We start from the raw sequence: 21798 nt of genomic DNA, 5'->3' as shown, positions 1-21798 counted from the left end.
TATATTTGAGAATTTGGGGGACCCCTTGAAGTCTACCCATGGACCCCAGCTTAAGAATCCCTAATCTAAAGGATGTAATTCACTTCAGGTATGGCATCTGCAGCTGAAACAAGGTGTGTAGCCCTTACTTTGAACTTGACAGATTGGGAGTACAGGATAGATTAGGCAGAGAACCATAAGCCCTGAAACTAATTTCTGTATTAGTGTAATATAATAAAAGTCTTCATCCTGTAGTACAAATCACACTAATGTGTGTAGTGTGGATTTTGCAACTTGGATGAGACAAATGCATAGAGATATAATACACTGGCTCTTCCAAGTATTACACTTAAGCCAGAAGGATTTGCTAATTGGTTAATAGAGTCACCTATGGAATTTAATTTGTAAAAATTCAGAGATGGCAGTCACAGCCTTTTTATGTGGATACAACAAAAAAGCCCTACACTGTAAAGATGTATGTTCTATTTCTAAACTGTAAAGATATATGTTCTACTTCTATTAATATATAGGACTCTATAGCAATCAGTAACTGTTAGGCTCTATTTATGCAAGGAACACTTTCAGACTGCCATCTGTTTTATCTTAAAATGTGAGATTATTGCTACAAGTTGTCTGTAAGCTACTTAAATTCTCTCAAGATGCTACAACTAGTTAGAAAAAAAGGAGCAGGCTTAAAGCAAGAATGTAAAAGCACGAGAAACAGAATAATCTCACAAACATAATACTGAGCAAAGAAGCTAGACAGAAAAGATTACATATTGTGTGATTCTGTATTATATACTTTCAGAGAGAGGTAAAACTAACTTACTCTGTTAGAAGTCGGGATAGTGGTTTCTCTTGGGGGGATGCAAGGTAGTGGATAGAAGACGACACAAGGAGATGTCTGGTTTTGTTCTGTTTCTTTCTTTCATTCTTTTCTTTTTTGTTTTTTGTTTTGTTTTGAGAAGCGTCCAGCCTGTTGCCCAGGGTGGAGTGCAGTAACACAATCGTGGCTCACTGTAGTCTCGACCTCCTTGGCTCAAACAAAGTGATCCTCCCACCTCAGCCCCCCGCAAAGGAGCTAGGACTACAGGCATACACCACAATTCCTGGCTAATTTTTAAATTTTTTTTAAAATAGAGACGGAGTCTCACTGTGTCGCCCAGGCTGGTCTCAAACTCCTGGGCTCAAGCAATCCTCCCACCTCGGCTTCCCAGAGTGCTGGGATGATGGTATCAACCATTGTGCCTGGCCATGTTCTGTTTTTTGACTCGTGTGCTGTTTACACATGTACTTTCACTTAGTGAGCATTCATTGAGCTATATACTTACAGTTTACCCCAAAAGTGCTAGAAATGTAGAGATATGGATAATAGATTGCTAATTTAAAATAAAGATATGACCTTTGAATTTATGGGTTGAAAAACATTTTTACAATGAAAGCAAATAAAATTACAAATTATAGCTTTTCCCTAAAATAACCCCTCTTTTCTATATAGCACATTTCTTGGAAACCTTCTTCCAAGAAACTTAAGAAATACTGTCCTTGCTCCTGCACAACCCCTTAAATATGTCATTTGCCTCTTTCCTGTACTTTATGTTACTTTGTTTTAGAGTATTCTTAATGTGATGAATTAGCAGTAGTGAAAAAGAATAAAATGAACCGGTGGCCAGGAAATTTGGCAAAACCACAAAGGAGACCAGAGCCTAACCCTAGCTCTGTCACCAACTATGTGGCCTTGCACGAGGCACTTATTTTGTCTGAACTAGCTCTAAAGATCCTTTGGAACCCTAAAAATCTATGAATCTGTGGCTGATGAGGAATTTGGAAAAACTCAAGGGGCCAAGGAAGGTAGGAAAGAGAAAGAGAGAAAGAAACAAAATACAGTGCTTTTCCTTTCATGGGAATCATAGAGCTGACCCTTGATTGCCTTGTGCATGTGATTTTTTAAATCTTTCTTTGATGAATTTTTCCTCTCTTCTAATATATACACTTAGGAAATAAAATCCAACATGGTTTATTGTAGTTATCTGTTTCTATTATCGTTCAAATTATGACACAAAATCTAGTAGACTCATGTTTTAGTACAACTCATGTTCTGTGGGGTCATAAATTACATAAATTACATTACATAAATTATAACAACTTATTCTTAGTGATAACTTAATATTATAAGAAGGTAGTGAATTGGTAGGTCATATTGGTGGTAGCGAGAACTAGCAAGGTAAATGGATTCTGTTAAACGTCAGGGTTTGACTTTTGTTGTAAACGATTCTGCCAAAGGACTTTGAAAAGTAAAGGTCCAGGTCTCCAAAAGTATATATTGGTGGTTTGGACCAAAGACTGAACATGGAACAGAGAAAACATGCCAGCTAGGGGACCCCAGCACAACATATCAACTGTATGGGGGCTGATGATACAGGAATCACATCAGGAAATCAATAAGGAGTAAGAAAATAGTCACATGGAATGAAGATCAATGTTTTAATCTTCACTGAATGTTTACCAGTGTAACTTTTTTTTTTTTTTTTTTTTTTTTTGAGACGGAGTCCTGCTGTGTTGCCCAGGCTGGAGTGCAGTGGCACAATCTCAGCTCACTGCAACCTCCACCTCCCGGGTTCAAGTGATTCTCCTGCCCAGCCTCCCGAGTAGCTGGGATTACAAGCGCGCCACCACGCCTGGCTAATTTTTGCAATTTTTAGTAGAGATGGGGTTTTGCCATGTTGGCCAGGCTGGTCTGGAACTCCTGACCTCAGGTGATCCACCCGCCTCGGCCTCCCGAAGTTCTAGGATTACAGGCGTGAGCCACCGCACTTGGCCACTACCAGCATAATTTATAAGAGAAATGCCTTCCAGGTTGACCCAAAGTATCTCTTTGCTGCCTCAAAATAATTAGCACCCGTGCCTGGCTTATTATAATACCTTACTCCGTAAATATTTATTGAAAGAAAAATGAATAAATGGGTAGGGGAAGGAGGCAGCAAAGAGCATAGAGCAAAGACTTAATAATAGTACAATGAAGACTGTTTACATAATCCTTTAAGTAGGCTTTGTTTTTGTAATTTCATGCTTCAGGCATGGGACTATGTTCTATTTTCCTCGCAGTCTGCATTGGTTACCACTTGTTCTTTTGAGAAGTTAATTTGTTTTAGTGGCTCGTTTCCTCTTAGCAGTATTTCAGCTTTATTTTTCATTTTGCTAAGTAAGTAAATATGTGGGTACCGTTGATGTGGCCTGTGGTCTCTGAATGGTTGTTGCATAGTATAGTTTCATTTCTTAATATAATTTATAGAAGAATTGCAATCTGAACATTCATATTTAGTATGATTTTTTTGAGACAGGGTCTCGCTCTGTCACCCAGGGTGGAGTGCAGTGGCACAGTCATGACTCATTGCAGCCTCAAGCTCCCAGGCTCAAGCCATCCTCCTGCCTCAGCCTCCCAAGGGTCTGGGACCATAGGCTCATGCCACCATACTCGGCTAATTTTTTAAATTTGTTATAGAGATGAGGTCTCCCTTTGTCACCCAGGCTGGTCTCAAACTCGTGGCCTCAAGCAGTCTTTCCACCTCAGTCTCCCAAAGTGCCAGGATTGTAAGTGTGAGCCACCTGTAATCCTAGTACATGAGTCTGGCCTAGTATAATATATTTTGACGTAACCGTAGGCTAAAAACACTATTGCTATTTTAAAATTACAATCAAATTGTGCCATAGATGCTGCTATGGAATGTTACTGTGGGTTTGGTTTGACATAAAATCCTTATTGTCATCACTGTGCATTACTTCATGTTCTTCTCAGGTATTTGTTACTAGCAGTGGAAAGTACAATGAACTTGGATATCCATTTGGTTATTTAAAAGCCAGTACGACTTTAACTTGTGTAAACCTCTTTGTGATGCCTTACAACTACCCAGTTTTACTTCCTCTTTTAGGTAAGTAAAACATGTGCCATTGAATCATCTTTAAAATACATCGGAAATGAAAAATCCATAATGGACTAAGCATTTTAAATGTAGATGACAGTAAAAAACTGATTTGAAAGGATAGAATTTGCATACTGTTTTCTGTTTTGTTTGTCTTCTTTTTGTTGTTTTTACATCAAACAGAAGAGAAGCTTGACCTTCAGTGTGTGATTCTTATGCTGTTCTTCAGGTTGCAACTTCCAAATGCACGCCCCACCCCCAGTCCCCAGTTTGAAGTGCACTTGGCTTTTTTGTATAGTTTGGGCCAAAAAATACCAAAACAAAGCTACCATGGGGTGGGAGTAATGGCTTATGCTTGTTTCTCCTCAGAAGATAAATGCTCTTGAGGCATCTGTTTTAGGCAGAGTAGCGAGTTAAGGAAATAGGTACCAGAGCAAATTCTGCAATGACTGTGATTGTAGAAGCTGTGGTTTCCATAGCAAGATTCTAAAAGGAACAATTCAAGAAGCTGTTACTCAGATACTAATGAAAATGGAGTGGAGATATTTTCCCCTTATTTGAAGAGCCACATCTGTTTAGAGTAATGTAGTACTTACTGCACAGTATCCTTCTAGTTGTAAAGTTGTAAATGTTTTTATTTCATGGAGTTTCTTAATTTTTGCAAAAACAGTCAAATCTTTACTAAGTTTTCATATGATCACTAAAACTATGAGACTTTTAGTGCTATAAATACAGCATACATTGAATATACTGAAATTGCAATACTTTCAAATGTTGAGTTAAGAAGTTTAAGAATGAGTCATTTTAAATGTATTAGCATGATTATTTTATATAACCTATCTACTTTATTTCTTAGTCCAACCTAAGAGGGATGTTCTCTTTCTAAGAGCTGATTATCATTAACATATAATATAGGTTATATCTTTCAGATTAATAAGACTGCCAGTAAAAAAGTATCTGTATTTTGCAGATTTATTTATCCCTTTTCTTAAATATGTCTTTATGACTTCAGTTTCCACAACTATAAAGTGAAGAGATTAGACTATGTAATCTTCACTTACACTGTTAATGGTATTATTTTTCTATTTTTAAGTACATTTTTTTGATCTACTTGATCTATTGACATACAAAAAGCTGTACATACTTGATGTATACAACTTGATGAGTTTGGAGATAAGTATATACCCATTAAACCATCACCTCAATCTATGTCATAAACCTATCAGTCACCTCCAAGAGTTTCCTCCTGCCCTGATAAGATCTACCCTCTTACTGATCTTTCAAGTACACAATCCGTATTGTTAACTGTAGGTACTATGCTAGAAAACATTATGCTGAGTGAAATAAGCCAGACACAGAAGAACAGATACTGCATACCACTTACACACTTTTTATTTTGAGATAATTGTAGATTCACATGCAGTTGTAAGAAATAATATAAAAAGAGATGACCTGAAAAGCACAGGCTACAAAAACAAAACTAGATACATGGGACTGTATCAAACTTAAAAGCTTGTGCATCAAGGAACATGATCAACAGAGTGAAAAGGCAACCTGTGGAATAGGAGAAAATATTTGCGAACCATATATCTTATAAGGGCTTAAATTCCAAAAAATATAAGGAGGTCTTACATTTCAATAGCAAAACAAAAACAAAACCCTAAATAGCCTGCTTAAAAAATGGACAAAGGACTTGAATAGATATTTCTCCAAGGAAGAGGTACAAATTGTCAACAAGCATATCAAAAGATGCTCAACATCACTAATCATTACAGAAATGCAAATCAAAACTACAGTAAGGCATTACATTACACCCCTCAGGATGGTCACTATCACAAAAACAGAAAATGAGAAGTGTTGGTAAAGATGTGGAGAAATTGGAATTCTTGTGCACCCTTGGGAATGTAAAATGGTGCAACCAATATGGAAAACAGAAGTACCTCAAATAATTAAAAATAGAATTAACCATATGATCCAGCAATCCCATTTCTGAGTATATATCCAAAAGAATTGAATCCAGAATCTTGAAGATATATTTGCACACCCATGTTCACTGCAGCAATATTTACAATAGCCAAAAAAAAAAAATGCCACTGTTGGATAAATGAATAAAGAAAATGTGGTATATATACATGCAATGGAATATTATTTAGCCTTAAGAAGGAAATTTTGTGACATGCTACAATATGGATGAACCTAGTGGACTTATGCTAAGTGAAATAAGCCAAATGACAAATATTGTATGATTCCACTTATATGAGGTATTAAAAGTAGTCAAACTCATAGACACAGAGGCTGGGTGAGGGGGAAATGGGGACTTGTTCTTCAGTGTGTAACTGAGTTTCAGTTTTGTAAGGTGAAAAACCTCTAGAGATCTGTGGCACAGCAATATGCATACAGTTAACACTATTGGACTGTACAGTTGAAAATGGTTAAGATGGTAAGTATTACGTGTTTTTAATCACAATTTATTTCTTTTTCTTTTTCTTTTCTTTTCTGTTTTTTTTTTTTTTTTTTGAGATAGAGTCTGTCTCTGTCACCCAAGCCAGAGTGTAAGGGCATGATCTTGGCTCACTGCAACCTCCGCCTCCTGGGTTCAAGTGATTATCCTGCCTCAGCCTCCCAAGTAGCTGGGTTTACAGGCGCGCACCACCACGCCCAGCTACTTTTTGTATTTTGAGGCGAGGTTTCACCATGTTTTCCAGGCTGGTCTTAAACAAACACCTCCAAATGGTCAGACCTCTGGCCCAGGCACAGATGCGGTGGCGGGATCTCAGCTCACTGCAAAACTCCGCCTCGAGGGTTCCGCCATTCTCCTGCCTCCCAGCCTCGGTAGCTGGGACCACAGAGCCCGCCACGCCCGCCCGGCTAGTTTTTTGTATTTTTTTAGTAGGGCGGGGTTTCCCCGTGTTAGCCAGGATGGTCTCGATCTCCTGACCTGTGATCCGCCCGTCGGCCTCCCAAAGTGCTGGGATTACGGAAAGGCGAAAGCCACATCCGGCCTTTAATAACATTTTTAAAAATGCCTGAAAGATCTATACACTCTTTGCCTCAGTTTTCTCTTAGAGTAAATCTTGCAAAACTACAGTACAGTATCACAGTTGTGATATTAACATTGATGCAGTGAAGATACAGAACATTTTCATCACCATAAAGATCCCTTATGAGGCCCTATTATAGCCACATCTACCTGCCTCCTGTACCCATCCCCTCCTTAACCACTGCCAACCACTAATCTGTTCTACATGTCTATAATTTTATTATATCAAGAATGTTATATAAATGGAACCATTCAGTATGTAACCTTTTGGGATTGGCTTTTTTCACTCAGTGTAATTCTCTAGAGATTCCTTCAGGTTGTTGCAAGTATCAATAGTTTGTTCCTCTTCACTGCTGAGTTTACAAACTATGACATGAATATACCACAGATTCTCCACCTGTTCACCTGTTGAAGGACATCTGTGTTGTTTATGCTTTTTGGCTATTGTGAATAAAGCTACTGTAAACATTTGCTTCCAGGTTTGAACATAAGTCTTCACTTCTCTGAGATAAATGCCCAGGAGTGAAATTGCTAGATCCTATGGTAGTTGCATGTTTAGTTATTTAAGAAACAGCTTAAGTGTTTTCCAGAGTAGCTATACTATTTTACATTCCCACCATTAGTGTATGAGTGAACCAGTTTCTCTGCATCTTCATCAGCCTTTGGTGGTGTTAGTATTTTTTAAATTTTAGCCATTTTGATAGGTGTATACTGATACAGCACTGTGGTTTTAATTTGTATTTCCCTAATGGCTAACAATATTGACCATCTTTCTATGTGCTCATGTGCCATTGTATATGTTCTTCGGTGAACTGACTTTTCCCTATATTTTAATTAGATTGTTTGCTTTTGTTACTGTTGAGTTTTGGAAGTTCTTTATATATTGTAGATACTAGCCCTCTGACAGATAGGTGACTTGCAAATACTTATTTAGATCTTTTCTGATCTTTCATTGGTGTTATGCAGTTTTCCGCATACAAATACAGTGCATATTTTGTTATATTTATACCTACTTCATTTTTTGAGTAATTGCAAATGGTATTATATTTTTGATGTTGGTATCTACATGTTCACTGCTAGTATATACAAATACGGTTGATTTTTATGTTAATATTGTATCCTGCAACTTTACTGAGCTCACTTATTAGTTGTAGGAGAGTTTTATAGATTCCCTGAAATTTTCAATGTAGACAATTATGTCACCTGCAAATAGAGACAGTTTTACCTTTTCTATTCTTATCTTTATGCTTTTTCTTTTCTTTTCTTGCCTTACTGTACTGTAGAGAACTTCCAGCACTGTGTTGAATGGCAGTGGTAAGATGTATGTTCCATCAGTGCTTGACTATGCACTATTCATTCTTCAATTAAGCATAATGCTTTTGTAGATTTTCTTTATCAAATTGAAGAGTTCTGGCTGGGTGCGGTGGCTCACGCCTGTAATCTCAGCACTTTGGGAAGCCAAGGCAGTCTGATCACCTGAGATCAGGAGTTCAAGACCAGCCTGACCAACATGGCAAAACCTCATCTCTACTAAAAATTACAAAAATTAGCTGGCATGGTGGCACACACCTGTAGTCCCAACTACTTGGGAGGCTGAGGCGGGAGAATTGCTCGAACCCGGGAGGTGGAGGTTGCAATCAGCCGAGATCACGCCACTGCTCTCCAGCCTGGGAGACAGTGCAAAACTCCATCTCACAAAAAAAAAAGGTTAAAGAGTTCCCCTTCTATTTGTATTTTTCCGAGTTTTTAAAAATCATAAATAGGTGTTAGAGCTTCTCAAATGCTCACTCTTTCTTTTTTTTTGAAATGGAGTCTAGCTCAGTTGCCCAGGCTGGAGTGCAGTGGCGCGATCTCGGCTCACTGTGAGCTCCACCTTCTAGGTTCACGCCATTCTCCTGCCTCAGCCTTCCAAGTGGCTGGGACTACAGGAGTCCACCGCCACGCCTGGCTAATTTTTTGTATTTTTAGTAGAGACGGGGCTTGCTGTGTTGCCCAGGCTGGGGTGCAATGGCATGATCTCAGTTCACTGCAACCTCCACCTCCTGGATTCAGGCAGTTCTCCTGCCTCAGCCTCCCAAGTAGCTGGATTACAGGCATATACCACCATGATTTGCTAATTTTTATAATTTCAGTCAAAGATGGGGTTTCACCACATTGGGCAAGATGGTCTTGAACTCCTGACCTCAGGTGATCCATCTGCCTTGGCCTCCCAGAGTGCTGAGATTACAGGCGCGAGCCACTGGGCCCGGCCTCAAATGTTCTTTCTGCATCATTTGATATGACCATATGATTTTTCTTCTTTAGTCTGTAAGTATGATGGATTACACTAATTTTCAAATATTGAACCAGCTTTCTACCCCTGAAATAAATCTCACTTGGTCATGGCATATAATTCTTTTCATATATATTACTGAGTTCTATGTGCTAATATTTTGTTGAGTAATTTTGTGTTTATATTCATGAAAGATATTGGCCTGTAGTTGTCTTTTTTGTTGTTGTCTTTGGTTTTAGTATCAAGGTAATACAAGCTCTTCATAAAATGAATTGGGAAGTGCTTCTCCTATTCTGTTTTCTGGGAAAGATTGTGTATAATTGGTATTAATCATTCTGTAAATTTGATAGAATTCCTGAGTGAAACTATCTAGTTCTAAACATTCCTGTTGGGAGTTTTAAAATTATTAATTTTAAAATTCAATTTGTTTCATAGTTATAGGGTTATTCAAATTATGTACTTAATTGAGTGAAATGTGGTTATGTGTCCTTTTGAGGAATCAGTCCATTTGTCCATTTCATCTAAGTTGTGAAATTTGTGTGTGTAGAGTCATTCTTGGCAATCCCTTATTGTCCTTTTGATGTGTACAGAGTCTTTAGTGATATCACCTATATTATTCTTGGTATTGATAACATGGATCTGATGTCTTCTTTGTCTTTGTCAGCCTTGCTAGGTGTTTGTTACTTTTATTCATCTCATCAAAGAATCAGCTGTTTCATTAATCTTATCAATTTTTTTCTTTTTAAAATTTCATTGATTTCTTTATTTCCTTTCTTCTCCTTACTTTGTTTGTTTTGCTTCTCTTTTTTGATTCTTGGTATGGGATCTTAGATTATTGGTTTGATCCTTTTCCTTTTTTCTGTTGTAAGTAGTACTTAGCCTTTAATTTCTCTCAGAACTAATTTAGCTGCTTTTCACAAATTTTACATGTTGTCCTTCATTTTCATTCACTTTACTTTGTCTTTTGATTTCTCCTGAGACTTATTTGACCCATAGATTATTTAGAAGTGTATTGTTCAATTTCCAAGTGTTTTGAAATTTACCTATTATCTTTTTGTTACTAGTTTCTAGCTTGAATTCCATCATGGTCAGAGGACACATCTGTATTTGATATCTACTCTTATAAATATGTTGCCATTTGCTTTATGGCAAATGATATTTTCTGTCTTAATATATATTCCAGCGGTGCTTGAGAATAATGTACGGTCTCATGTTGTTTGGTAGGATATTCTAGAAGGGTTAAATTATTCCTGTTGGTTGATGGTGTTCTGCTATATCCTTGTTGATTTTCTGTCTATTTGCTCTATCAGTTTTTGAGAGAGGGGTATTGAAGTCTCCAACTATAATTGTGGATTTGTCTATTTCTTTTTCAGTTCCATCAATTTTTGCTTCAACTATTTTGCAGCTTTTACTTGGTTCATATACATTTAGAATCATGGTGTATTCTTCCTTGATGGATCATTATGTAATGTATCTTTGCTAATTTTCTTTGCTCTTTTTTTTTTTTTTTTGAGACGGAGTCTCGCTCTATCGCCCAGGCTGGAGTGCAGTGGCCAGATCTCAGCTCACTGCAAGCTCCGCCTCCCGGGTTTACGCCATTCTCCTGCCTCAGCCTCCCGAGTAGCTGGGACTACAGGCACCCGCCACCTCGCCCGGCTAGTTTTTTGTATTTTTTTTTAGTAGAGACGGGGTTTCACCGTGTTAGCCAGGATGGTCTCGATCTCCTAACCTCGTGATCCACCCGTCTCGGCCTCCCAAAGTGCTGGGATTACAGGCTTGAGCCACCGCGCCCGGCCTTTCTTTGCTCTTAAGTCTGCTTTATCTGCTACTAATGTATCCACTTCTGTTTTTCTTTGACGTTTGCATTATATATCTTTTTCTATCATTTTACTTTGAACTTGCCTGTAACTATTTTGTTTAAGTGAGTTTCTTATGGACAGCACATTTTTGGGTCATGTTTTTTAATCCACTCTGCCAATCTTTGTTTTCTAATTGTTGTATTTAGATATCTGCATTTAATGTGATTATTGTTATGTTAGGGCTTAAGTATGCCATCTTATAGTATTGTTTTCTCTTTGTTCTATTTTTCTTTTCTCTGTTTTCATTTTACTGGCATCTTTTGGGTTATTTAAACGTTTTTTAGAATTCTATTTTCTTTTACCTATAGTACTTTCAAGTATATTTGTTTGGATAGCTTTTTTAGTGATTGCTCCAGGTGTTATATATGCATAAATTACCAAAGTCTACTCGTTCTCATTATTTTACTAATTTGAGTGGAATATAGAAACTTTATCTCTCATTATATTCCCTTACCCTCCTCCACTTATACTAAAATTATCTGAACTATTTTATGTACAATTAGAAACACATGCGGCCTTGTTATAACTTTCGCTTCAACTGTCAAACATAATTTAGAAAACTCAGGATGAAAGTCTATTGTTTTAAACCATATTTTGGCATATCCTGTTCTTTCTTCCTGATAATTCAAGATTTGTTCTTTTATATTTAATTTCTGTTTAAAGAACATCTTTAGCTGTTTTTTAAGGATAGGTCTGCTAGTGACAAATTCTCTTAGTTTCTCTTCATCTGAGAATATCTTGATTTTCCCTTCATTCCTGAAATATATATATATTTTTGTGTGTGTGTGTATATATATATGTGTGTGTGTATATATATATATATATATATATATTTTTTTTTTTTTTTTGCTGGGTATCGAATTCTCGGTTGACAGTACTGTTATTTCAGCACTAGCAAAATGCTGTGTAACTGCCTTCTGTTCTTTTGGTTTCTAATAAGAAATCTACTTTAATCCTAATTGTTTTTCCTCTGTAAGTGAGGTATTGTTTTTCTTTGCTTTCAAGATTTATTTCTGCCTTTAGTTTTCGGAAGTTTGATTATGATGTGTCTTGGCATGCATTTCTCTGAGATTATTTTGTTTGAGGTTCACTGAGCTTCTTGAATCTGTAGGTTTATTTCTCCTTCCAAATTTGGCCACTTTTCAGCCATTATTACCTTGAGTACTTTCTCAGCCCCACTTTCTTTCTCTTCTCCTTCCAGGATTCTGTTGACATGAATGTTAGATCCTTTCTTGTAGTTTCATAGGTTCGTTAGGCTCCGTTCATTGTTTTCATTCTATTTTCTCTGTTATTCAGATTGGGTAATTTACATTGTTCTATTTTCTAGTTCATTGATTATTTGCTCTGTCCCCTGCATTCTGTTGTTGAGCCTATCTACTGAGCTTTTTGTTTTGGTTATTGTATTTTTTTAATTCTAAAATTTCCATTTAGTTATTCTTTATATCTTCTATTCTTATTTTCTATTTCTTTGCATGTGTTTTCATTTGTTTCGAGCCTGCTCATATTATTTTTTGAAACATGTTTTATGATGGCTGCTTTAAATTGGATATTTTTAACATCTCTATTATCTTGGTGTCAACATCCCTTAATTGTCTTTTTAAATTAATTTTGAGGCCAGGCGCGGTGGCTCACACCTTAATCACAGCATTTGGGAGGCCAAGGCAGGTGGATCACTTGAGGTTAGGAGTTCCAGACCAGACTAGCCTGGCCAACATGGTACAACCCCGTCCTTACTAAAAATACAAAAATTAGCCGAGCATGGTGGTACACACCTGTAATTCCCACTACTCAGGGGTCTGAGGCACGACACTCATTTGCATTTGGGAGGCAGAGGTTGTAGTAAGCCCAAATCACGCCACTGCACTCCAGCCTGGGTGATGGAGTGCTACTCTGTCTCAAAAATAATAATAACAATAATAAGTTTGAGATCTTCCTGGTTCTTGGTATAAGTGATTTTTTTTCCTGTACATTTTCAGTATTTTCTTACGAATCTCTGGATCTTACTTAAACCTTCTGTTTTAACTTACTTCCTCTCACACTCTTTTGGAGAAATTGGGAGGTGTTGCCTCATTCATGCCAGGTAGAAGTTCAGGCTCGCCACTTGGTCTTCATTGACACCAAAAGGGAGGGGTCTCCTTGTTATTGTTGTGTGCGGGTGGGAGTTCTGGATCCCCCCCTAGAATGATACCTTCCTGGCTGGAAGAGGTAGGAATGCTTCATTGTCTTCCACATTTGACCTCTACTGACACCATAGGGGTAGTGGTGACCTCATTACTACTGAGCAGTGGTGAAAGTCCTATGCAACTATTATGGGCTGAGCTATAGGGTCCCATCTTTTGTCTAAGTCCAGCCTGCCTTCCAGATTATTCCCTGAAAATTCCTTTAACTAGAGTAGCTGGTCTTCCAGTAGCTATCAGGATATAGAGCACTTTACAATAGCAAGACCCATCCTCTCATCTTTGCCTTTGCTCGTCTTTCAGGTAATAGAGGTCAGATGAAGGCATGACATAATGGTTAAGAAGAATGATTATAGTGTGATCAAGCATTCAGTTCTTTTTTGCCTAAAACCTTCTTTGCTTAAGTTGCCACGTGATGCCCATCCCCAAACTCCTCAGCACTCTGCCAAGTCAAATCCTGACACTGTCTTCCTGGCCACCTTTTAGTTTGTATCGCTCTATTCCTCAAATGTCAAGTGTTTCTTCTGTTTGAAGTGTCTTCTGTCACCAGTAAGATATGTGTGGCATCTGTGCCTGGTCTTCCTTAGCCTATAACACTGAGACTCCAACCTTGCCTAGAGCATGATGACCTAAATTATTTCGGTTGCCCAACAGCCTTCTGGATGTTTCAAGAATGTCTTCAAGCCAAGCTGAACTCTTACCTTACCATGCTCTTCCTCCTCTCTCCACAGTTTAGTTAGTGGCATCACCATGTCTATGCAGACATCCCACACCAGAAACTCTGGAGGCATCTTTGACTCTTCCCCTGTTCCCTAATCCCATACATTCAGCTAGGGTCCATCCCGATCTTGACTCAGTTCCCATTCTGCCCCCTGGCTTCAAATATCCATCTCCAGGCCTTTCTGTAACCTGTGTTTTCTGAGGAGTATAGGATTTTTAACACCCTTTGAGGCTGGAGGTCCTTGAGCTCCTGAAGTCCAAACTTGGGATTCCTTGTGAGTTTCTGAAATAAACAAAAACTCAACATTTCCATAATTACTTAATTCTCTGGGTAGTTTAACATCTATAGTGGTTAAGAGTTTGGGCTAGAGGTCATAGCTGCCCAGGTATGAATCTGGCTCTGCTACTTGCTAGTTTCATGACCTTGGGCAAGATACTTAACCTCTCTATGCCTCAGTTTCCTCATTAGTGAAATGGGGATGATGATAGTACTTACCTCAAAGGGATTTAGTTGGAATTAAATGAGTTAATACAGTTAAATTGTTTAGAACTTGCCTGGCAAATAGTAAGTGCTCAATAAATGTTGTTATTATTTTCGTTATTAATATCTACATTATCTTAGTAGCTCTCGAAGGCACTGCTTTCTTATACTAAGAATATACTGTACGGTTATTGTATAATTTTACAGTTTTAGTGGAGAGGGACAGTTTGTAAAAGGGCAAGTTAAGTTACACAGACTTCATAAGTCCAGAAGCATCACTATATTACTACATAGTACAGTAATTGTTCATAATAGTGTCCCTTGTTTTCTTTTTATTAATACCAGATTTCAATCAAATTAAGGTCATGAAAGTTTAATTACTTATGCACTAAAACTTACTAGAAAATATAAAACATCTCATTTTCTGGAATAGATAAATGAGGCTTAATTGTATCAATAAGCTACCAGAATCATGTCATTAAGGAGGTCACCAGATTGTTGTAGTTAGCAAAGGACTCTTTCCCAATTAGGAAATTAATTTTTCTATTGAGACCTAATAACTACAGAAATTAGAGCATTTGTAACAAGTTTTTTTTCCTTTTCTTAAATATACCACATTCAATCAACCTGTTCTTTTAAATTCAGAACTGAGGGCTTGTGTAAAAAATAAAATGTAGTTCCATATTAAAACCAGTTATGATCAGGAGGAAGAAAGGGAGAGGTAGGAGGATAGAGAATAGAAGCAGGATACTTTGATGTGTATCAGTCACTATGTATCTGGTGCTTAACAGCTTATACTGGTTTGTTTGTTTTTCATTTTGTATGGGGCTTTCACACATATATTATGTAGTTCCTTAGAATAGTCTTGTGGTAAGGCAATTATCATCTGACCCATTTTATAGATGAAATGGAGGCTTACAAAGGCGATTTCTCCAAACTCACTGAGCTAAGGATGTGGCTGAGCTTGAACTCAAACCCAGGTCTTCCCTCTCTTTGAAGAAAGAAATGGGGAGAAAGGAACTGGAAGAGAAAATACCAGTCATTTTTGAGGTGTTGGCAGTATCATTTTACTTTCATTCATTCTACACTGCCATCACCTCTTCTTTCAAATGTTGATCAGCTAATTGTTCATATGACACCTTTACTGTACCATCCTAGGGAGTCCATGTGAATGGGTATTTAATCCTATGGAAATAATTTGCTGAGCTACAGAGGTAGTGACTAAGGCACTGTCACACTAGAAGCTCTCTACTCTTAATCTAGACTGCAGAAGATTATCTTTCTTCTCCTGACCCCCATTTTAAAACTCTGGCAGAAAATAATTAGCCTAAACGATCTCCTTGGTGGAATCATTGCACTTGGCATTGTTAGAAATACAAAGAGTATTATATATCTAAAAATTTCTCCAGTATTTATGTTTGTCTGTTAGTTTCCAAAATCTGCCTAATTCCCAACAGACTCCACATAAAGACATGGTATAACAGGATATACCCATGGTCTCTCATTCCTTTCTGTCAGGATATGAATGGTCGTTAAAGGCTCCACTTGCTGCAATGAACCAGAAATATCTTCAAATCTTTAACAAAAGACCTATGTTTTATGACTTTGTAAATTCATTTAAATTTGTTTCAGCAGGAGTGAATAATTTATTATAGCTGTAAAAGGAAGGAAATATGTCACTTTTCTTAACTAAAGTAATTCAGAATTTCAAAGAATAGCCCTATTTGTAAGTAAATTACGCATGTGGGATAGGGATGGTTTTGTCTCTGTAAGTAAAGCATTTTTTAAAAAAAATACTAATAAAACCTTAAGACACAAAATAAAGCATGAATTTATAGTGTCTTTGGTACCTATAGTATATGTGGCAGATTCATGTTGATGTCTGGGGATTCCAATTTTTATATTTTTATTATATTAGAAAAAATATTTTTTTCTTACACTTGGAAATAATGAGATGTGAAGGAAATTTTCATGCAGTATATAAAAATGTATTTAGATTATTAAAATAATTAAATTTAAGTGTGAAAAGATAGGGAATGTCTACTTAGGTAAATATTTTTAGTTCAAATACTTTTAGTACATGGTATTCAAGAAACATGTTTAGTTGTTGTACAGAATTTTAAACTTCAACCTAACATCTGTACTTACTTTTAATAGTGCTTTTAGTATCACCCAATGACTTTAGGTCAGTGAGTGACCTAAAGTTTGGCTCAAAATGTGTGATCATGGAAATTAAAAAATAAAATGAAGAGGCAGGGAAATATGGCTAAACAAAGCATAGACTGATTAAAATTTTTATTTTATTATTTTATTTTATTTTATTATGTTTTTTGAGACAGGATCTTGCTCTGTCATCCAGGCTGGAGTGCAATGGTACGATCACAGCTTACTGCAGCCTCAACCTCCCAGGCTCAAGCAATCCTCCTGCCTCAACCTCCCCAGCTACAGGCATATGCCACCAGACCTGGCTAATTTTCATTTGTTTTTTTTTATAGAGATGGGGGTCTCATTGTGTTGCCCAGGCTGGTCTCAAACTTCTGGGCTCAAGTGATTCATCCACCTGAGCCTCTCAAAGTGTTAGAATTACAGGTGTGAGCCACTACGCCTGGCCCAAAATATAGTTTTAGAGCTTGCTCATCACTGCCTAGAAATTATAGGCTTAGCTTTTGTTCATATATACTTTGTAAAGTCTCTTACCTTGACCTTTCAGCAAAATGTATAACACCCTCTATGTTTAAATGAAATAAATGTTATTCCATCAACCAGTGACCATGGATTGCCGCTGAGGTGAAAATTACTAGAGTTACCAATATGTAAGAGGTTGGGAAAATATTTCAAGTGGATCAAAATCATTGTTTTAATATTGTATTTCATGTAGCATTGCAGATGAAAGAGGAATATGTAACTTAGGAATTTATTTCATTTTTTAGAAAAAATACTATATATAATTTTGGTAAATAATACAACCACTAAAAAAGATAATCAAATAAACGCCAGTGAAATTTTCATCTACATTAAAAGCTGAAGTTTCTAGATGTGGGTTGCTTGATTATATTTTAGAACTCAGTACTAGAATGATGTAATATTTTATTTTTCTATTACAGATGACTTGTTTAAAGTTCACAAGCTTAAGCCAAATCTGAAGTGGCGACAGGCTTTTGACAGCTACTTAAAAACTCTGCCTCCGTACTACCTATTAGTATGTATTTGTGTGTATATATGTATTAACTGTATCAATGATGATTCTTGTCACAAAAAATGTTAGTGATCAAAAGCTTTTACTGTTGCAATAAGAGAGATATCTTTTTATTTTACAGATATTTGTGTTGTCACTGTCTTCTCAAATCATGTGTAAGAGTTTGGAGATGTCATGGCGGCACAAAAGAGAACTGTTTTCTCTATTTTATTCCTTTAACTGCCATGGTTATTTTTATAAAACACATCTATGTTTCTCTTATTAAAAGTAACCTTATGAAATTATAATATTGGAATTTAAGAATAAATAGATCCGGATTCATATATTACATCAACTTCCCTTTTTAACTCTAGAAATTCTCAGTATGGGGTTTCCCTCTGGAAAAAGAAAATCTGAAGACATTACAGTTGCCTATTGCCTCTTAAATGTGTCCTAGACACAGCATGAAGTTGGGGCACTGGTGGTGGGAGGTGAAATCTAAACAGATTAAGAAATGACTTGACCTCATTTTGGTTTTTATAATGTGAAGTATTCATGATTTTGAACTGGTGATATAACCTAAATCAAGATTACCAAAATCATTTCAGAGGTTGATGTGACAAACTTTAAGCCAAGTTTCTAGAGGTGAAAAGGCAGAATCTTAAATGGTACCATTGGTGTCACTGGGAGGAGAAATTGGGGTGTGTTACTGTTTACCATGGCAGTAATGGGGCAAACAATAAAATGCAATGTGAAATGATTTGATGATTTGGGAAATAAGATTGAATGCAATTTACTTGTTTGAATTTGCTGTTACTTGCTCTTCTTATCCCACTCTCTTCTGATTTTTTTTACTTTCTGCTCCTGACTTCTCTGCTATTTTCATTGCCACTTTTTAATGTTCCATGTTTGGTTTTATGTGCAGCACCTTGACTTCTAAGAAATGAATCATGTCCCTTTGCCCCTTATAACTGAACTTTGAGTATTTTAAGATTTATTCTATTCTTACTGTTGTGTATTTTGTTTCCTTATAGCCATTAAAGAAAGCACTAAGGATGATGGGAGCTCCAAATCTGATATCAGATAATTTAGATTGTGGACTTAGTTACAGTGTTATCTCTTACCTTAAAAAACTCAGCCAACAGGTAGTATTGGTAAAAACAAACAAACAAAAATCCTTTGCCCTCAGAAGTGCATTTCCTTATTCTTTAGTGTAACTGTAATTTTTCAAATTAAATGTGTATATATCTCTACACTTTATGGATTAGTAATAATGTGATTCTCTATGGCTTCTAGCTTCACCATTAAGCTGCAGTTAAGGGTCTGTCAGTATCATTTGATGCTGTGCCATTTCTCCTTTTGCCTGCCAGTTTGTCCTACCCACAAGCTGGTTGATATGGGGCAGAGGCTTAATAGACTTCTCTCATGGGTCACATTTTGTCTATCTTCAACCTAGTTCCTCCTCAGATCACTCTGGGCTACAGCATCCCTCCTGTTTAGGTCAGCACACTGAGGCATGGTGTGATTGAATGACTTGTCTGAGATTAGTTTTCAGGCATGTGAAGGACTTATACTCACATGCTAGCCCTTGGATAAAGAACTATATGCTTTCCCCTGGAGAGTGGGGAGATGAGACCAGTGTTCCTCACACTAGAGGGTGATAGACCCCAAGGGGAGCTGAAGAGTGGAGCTCAGTTTCCTCTCTTCTCACCCTCCACCTGTTCCTCATTTGCCATTATTCACCTTGTCCCTTGCCTGCCCCTCTCTATTAGTACCTCATCCTCCACTCACCGTTCCTTATCATACTTCTCACCTCTACTTAGCCCATTCTTGTAGGATGGAAATATTTGAGAACTACTGAGTTAGAGCTTTACTTCCATATGAATGTGTTACGTTATATGACAAACTAATGTAGCAGTTTTACTTACCTTATGCACAAAGGTATTCCCAGGTAGGGGACAATAGTAGTATTCGCAGTGGTGATAATGCTTCAAGGTGGATGTGTTTGGAAGTTTGGCCTTTAGGAAATGGAGAGTAGTGAGAAAAACATCAGATTTCACCAAAGAACCAAAGTGACTCCACAATTGGGATGCCGACACACCTTGCTAGGAACTGACAACTTAAGTATGGTCTGGAGCTTACTAGCTCCTACCAGTCTAGTGTGCTTATAAGTGCAAAAGAAAGTAAGGGCAACCCCAGATTTCTAATCTACCAAGTATCCCCCTAACCTCCTTACCTCTCTGCTAATAGATTTTTTTGTGGTTGTTGTAAATGTTTTGGTTTGGTTATTTATTTATTTATCTATTGATCTATCGATTTTTTAAAAATTTGATGTTTACCTAAGCCTTTAAGGCTGTGTCACCAAGGTATGGCCACAAGGAAGAATAGTGTACAGATATTTTAATTAATGCAAGTTCTGGGACCTTTTGGGGCACATGTATCATTTTATGCATGAGCTTTCAAGACCATTTGAGGAAACAGACGCTTCATTTTCTCTTATCTCATATTTCATGACTTAAGAATTTTTTAGCGATAATAAGCATAGACTTAATTCCAATAATTAGGGAAAATTAATAAATATCTCTGACCAAACCACAAGAAATCCAAAATTATTTTAGGTTTACCAAACATTGGTGGAATTCCATCTTTTTGAGAAAAAGAGAAGATCATAGCTAATTTATAATAGCTCAAATTACTAATTTAATAACTAGGTCACCGGTGTTTCTTGAGCCATTTCAGATTTATGTAAAACACAAAATATGCCAAATATATATTGCTAGAATACACTCACACAATATTAATCAATATGGTATCACAATGCCTATTAAGAGGCTTTTTACAAATTATTTACTTGGTAATATCTGTTAAATTAAGCATTATCTTCTAAGACCTTTTTTGGATAGTCCAATATTAGAGATAAATAGTTCAATTTTTTCAGATATAATGCCAATCGATGAATTTTAGCACTAGTTTACATATATAAATACAGAGTCTTAAACCTTTATGTCTGAGTCTGAAATGAACCTGTTCACTTAGACTAGATTTTATCATAACAAAATGTGCTTTTAAATGTCTATGAATGAAATTCTTATTCATGGTTTTTATTCTCTCCATGATTTTATTATAATGTTGACACTAGACGAGAAAGAAAAAAACAAAAACAAACAACAAAAAGCCATATTATTTGTCTTTCCCGCCCCCTATCTGTTTGCTGTGGTAGTGCAGAGAAGCACAGGAAAATGTTTAATTATCCATTTTTCTGTGATTTGTAACTGAAAATTGTTCTGTGGGGTTCTGAAAGTATTATCTTTCTTAAGTAGTAAAAATGACAGTGGTAATGTAGATTTTTTATAACACATTGTGTACTTTCATTTTAGACCAAACTAGAGTCAGAACGAATACTAGCATCAGTGGGGAAGAAACCTCCCCAGGAAATTGGAATTAAAGTGAAAAATCATTCTGGAGGTGGCATGTCCTTGACTCACAATAAAAATTTTAGAAAACTATTGAAAGAAATCACAGGGGAAACTGCGCTTAGGCTGACAGAATTGAACACCAAAGAATTTGCTGGCTTCCAAATTGGGCTCTTAAACAAGGTAAATTGTGACATAAATAGTTTGTATTTGTTTGAACTTGTCTGATACATTTATGTCTTTCATATTCCTTTAATTTTGAAATAATGGACAATCCTATTTTGGAGTTAGTAGTTAATGATGGACCAGTTTAGGAATTGTCAGCAGATATCAATATGGAATTAAATGGATAAGATTTATTTTGTGGATAACACCCATGAAAGATAAAGGGGAGATGAAGCTGGAGTAGGCAGGGAGAGCTTCCAAGCCACAAAGCTGACCCATCACCTATGAGAGGAATGAGAAATGAAGAAGAATTGGGTGTGAAGAAGCTCAGACATTGGTGTAGCTTGGAGAAAGTCTTGGCCAGCCCAGTGGGGACCTCTAGCACCAAGATTTCCCATAGAGGAGGACCACGCTGGGCAGAGCTGGCCAGGCCCTAACACCCTGCCATTCTCTGTTACTGGCCATGGGCAGCCTGGGAAGGGCATGGCCTCAGCTCAGTGCTGCAGCACCCTATGGTACCACAGCAGCGGGAGGCTCTCTGCTAACTGCACTCCTTGCAGGATCAGCCATTGCTTTCCTGAGGGGAGATCCCAGCAG

The 21798-nt window shown here is 37.0% G+C and overlaps 1 protein-coding gene across 8 annotated transcripts in view; it reads left to right on the top strand.

Annotated features, from left to right (window-relative positions):
* The window catches only part of INTS6L (integrator complex subunit 6 like), a 62563-nt gene that overhangs the window by 31859 nt on the left and 8906 nt on the right, over positions 1–21798 (top strand). For 4 of the 8 annotated variants that reach the window (XR_002519513.2, XM_021932718.2, XM_009198314.3 and 1 more), the window contains exons 9-12: positions 3776–3908; positions 17553–17647; positions 18658–18768; positions 21001–21219. Coding sequence is in view for 5 of the 8 variants with exons in the window: in XM_021932718.2 (XP_021788410.1) it covers positions 3776–3908; positions 17553–17647; positions 18658–18768; positions 21001–21219 (558 nt within the window). In the remaining 3 variants the exon portion in view is untranslated. Of the gene's footprint in view, positions 1–3775; positions 3909–17552; positions 17648–18657; positions 18769–21000; positions 21220–21798 lie in introns of those variants that run through there. The other 4 variants (XM_021932719.2, XM_003918317.5, XR_002519514.2 and 1 more) reach the window with 3 other exon arrangements.

The sequence above is a fragment of the Papio anubis genome, chromosome X (assembly GCF_008728515.1).
Source record: "Papio anubis isolate 15944 chromosome X, Panubis1.0, whole genome shotgun sequence".
Taxonomy (NCBI): Eukaryota; Metazoa; Chordata; class Mammalia; order Primates; family Cercopithecidae; genus Papio; species Papio anubis.
This window is presented reverse-complemented; position numbering and strand designations above follow the sequence as displayed.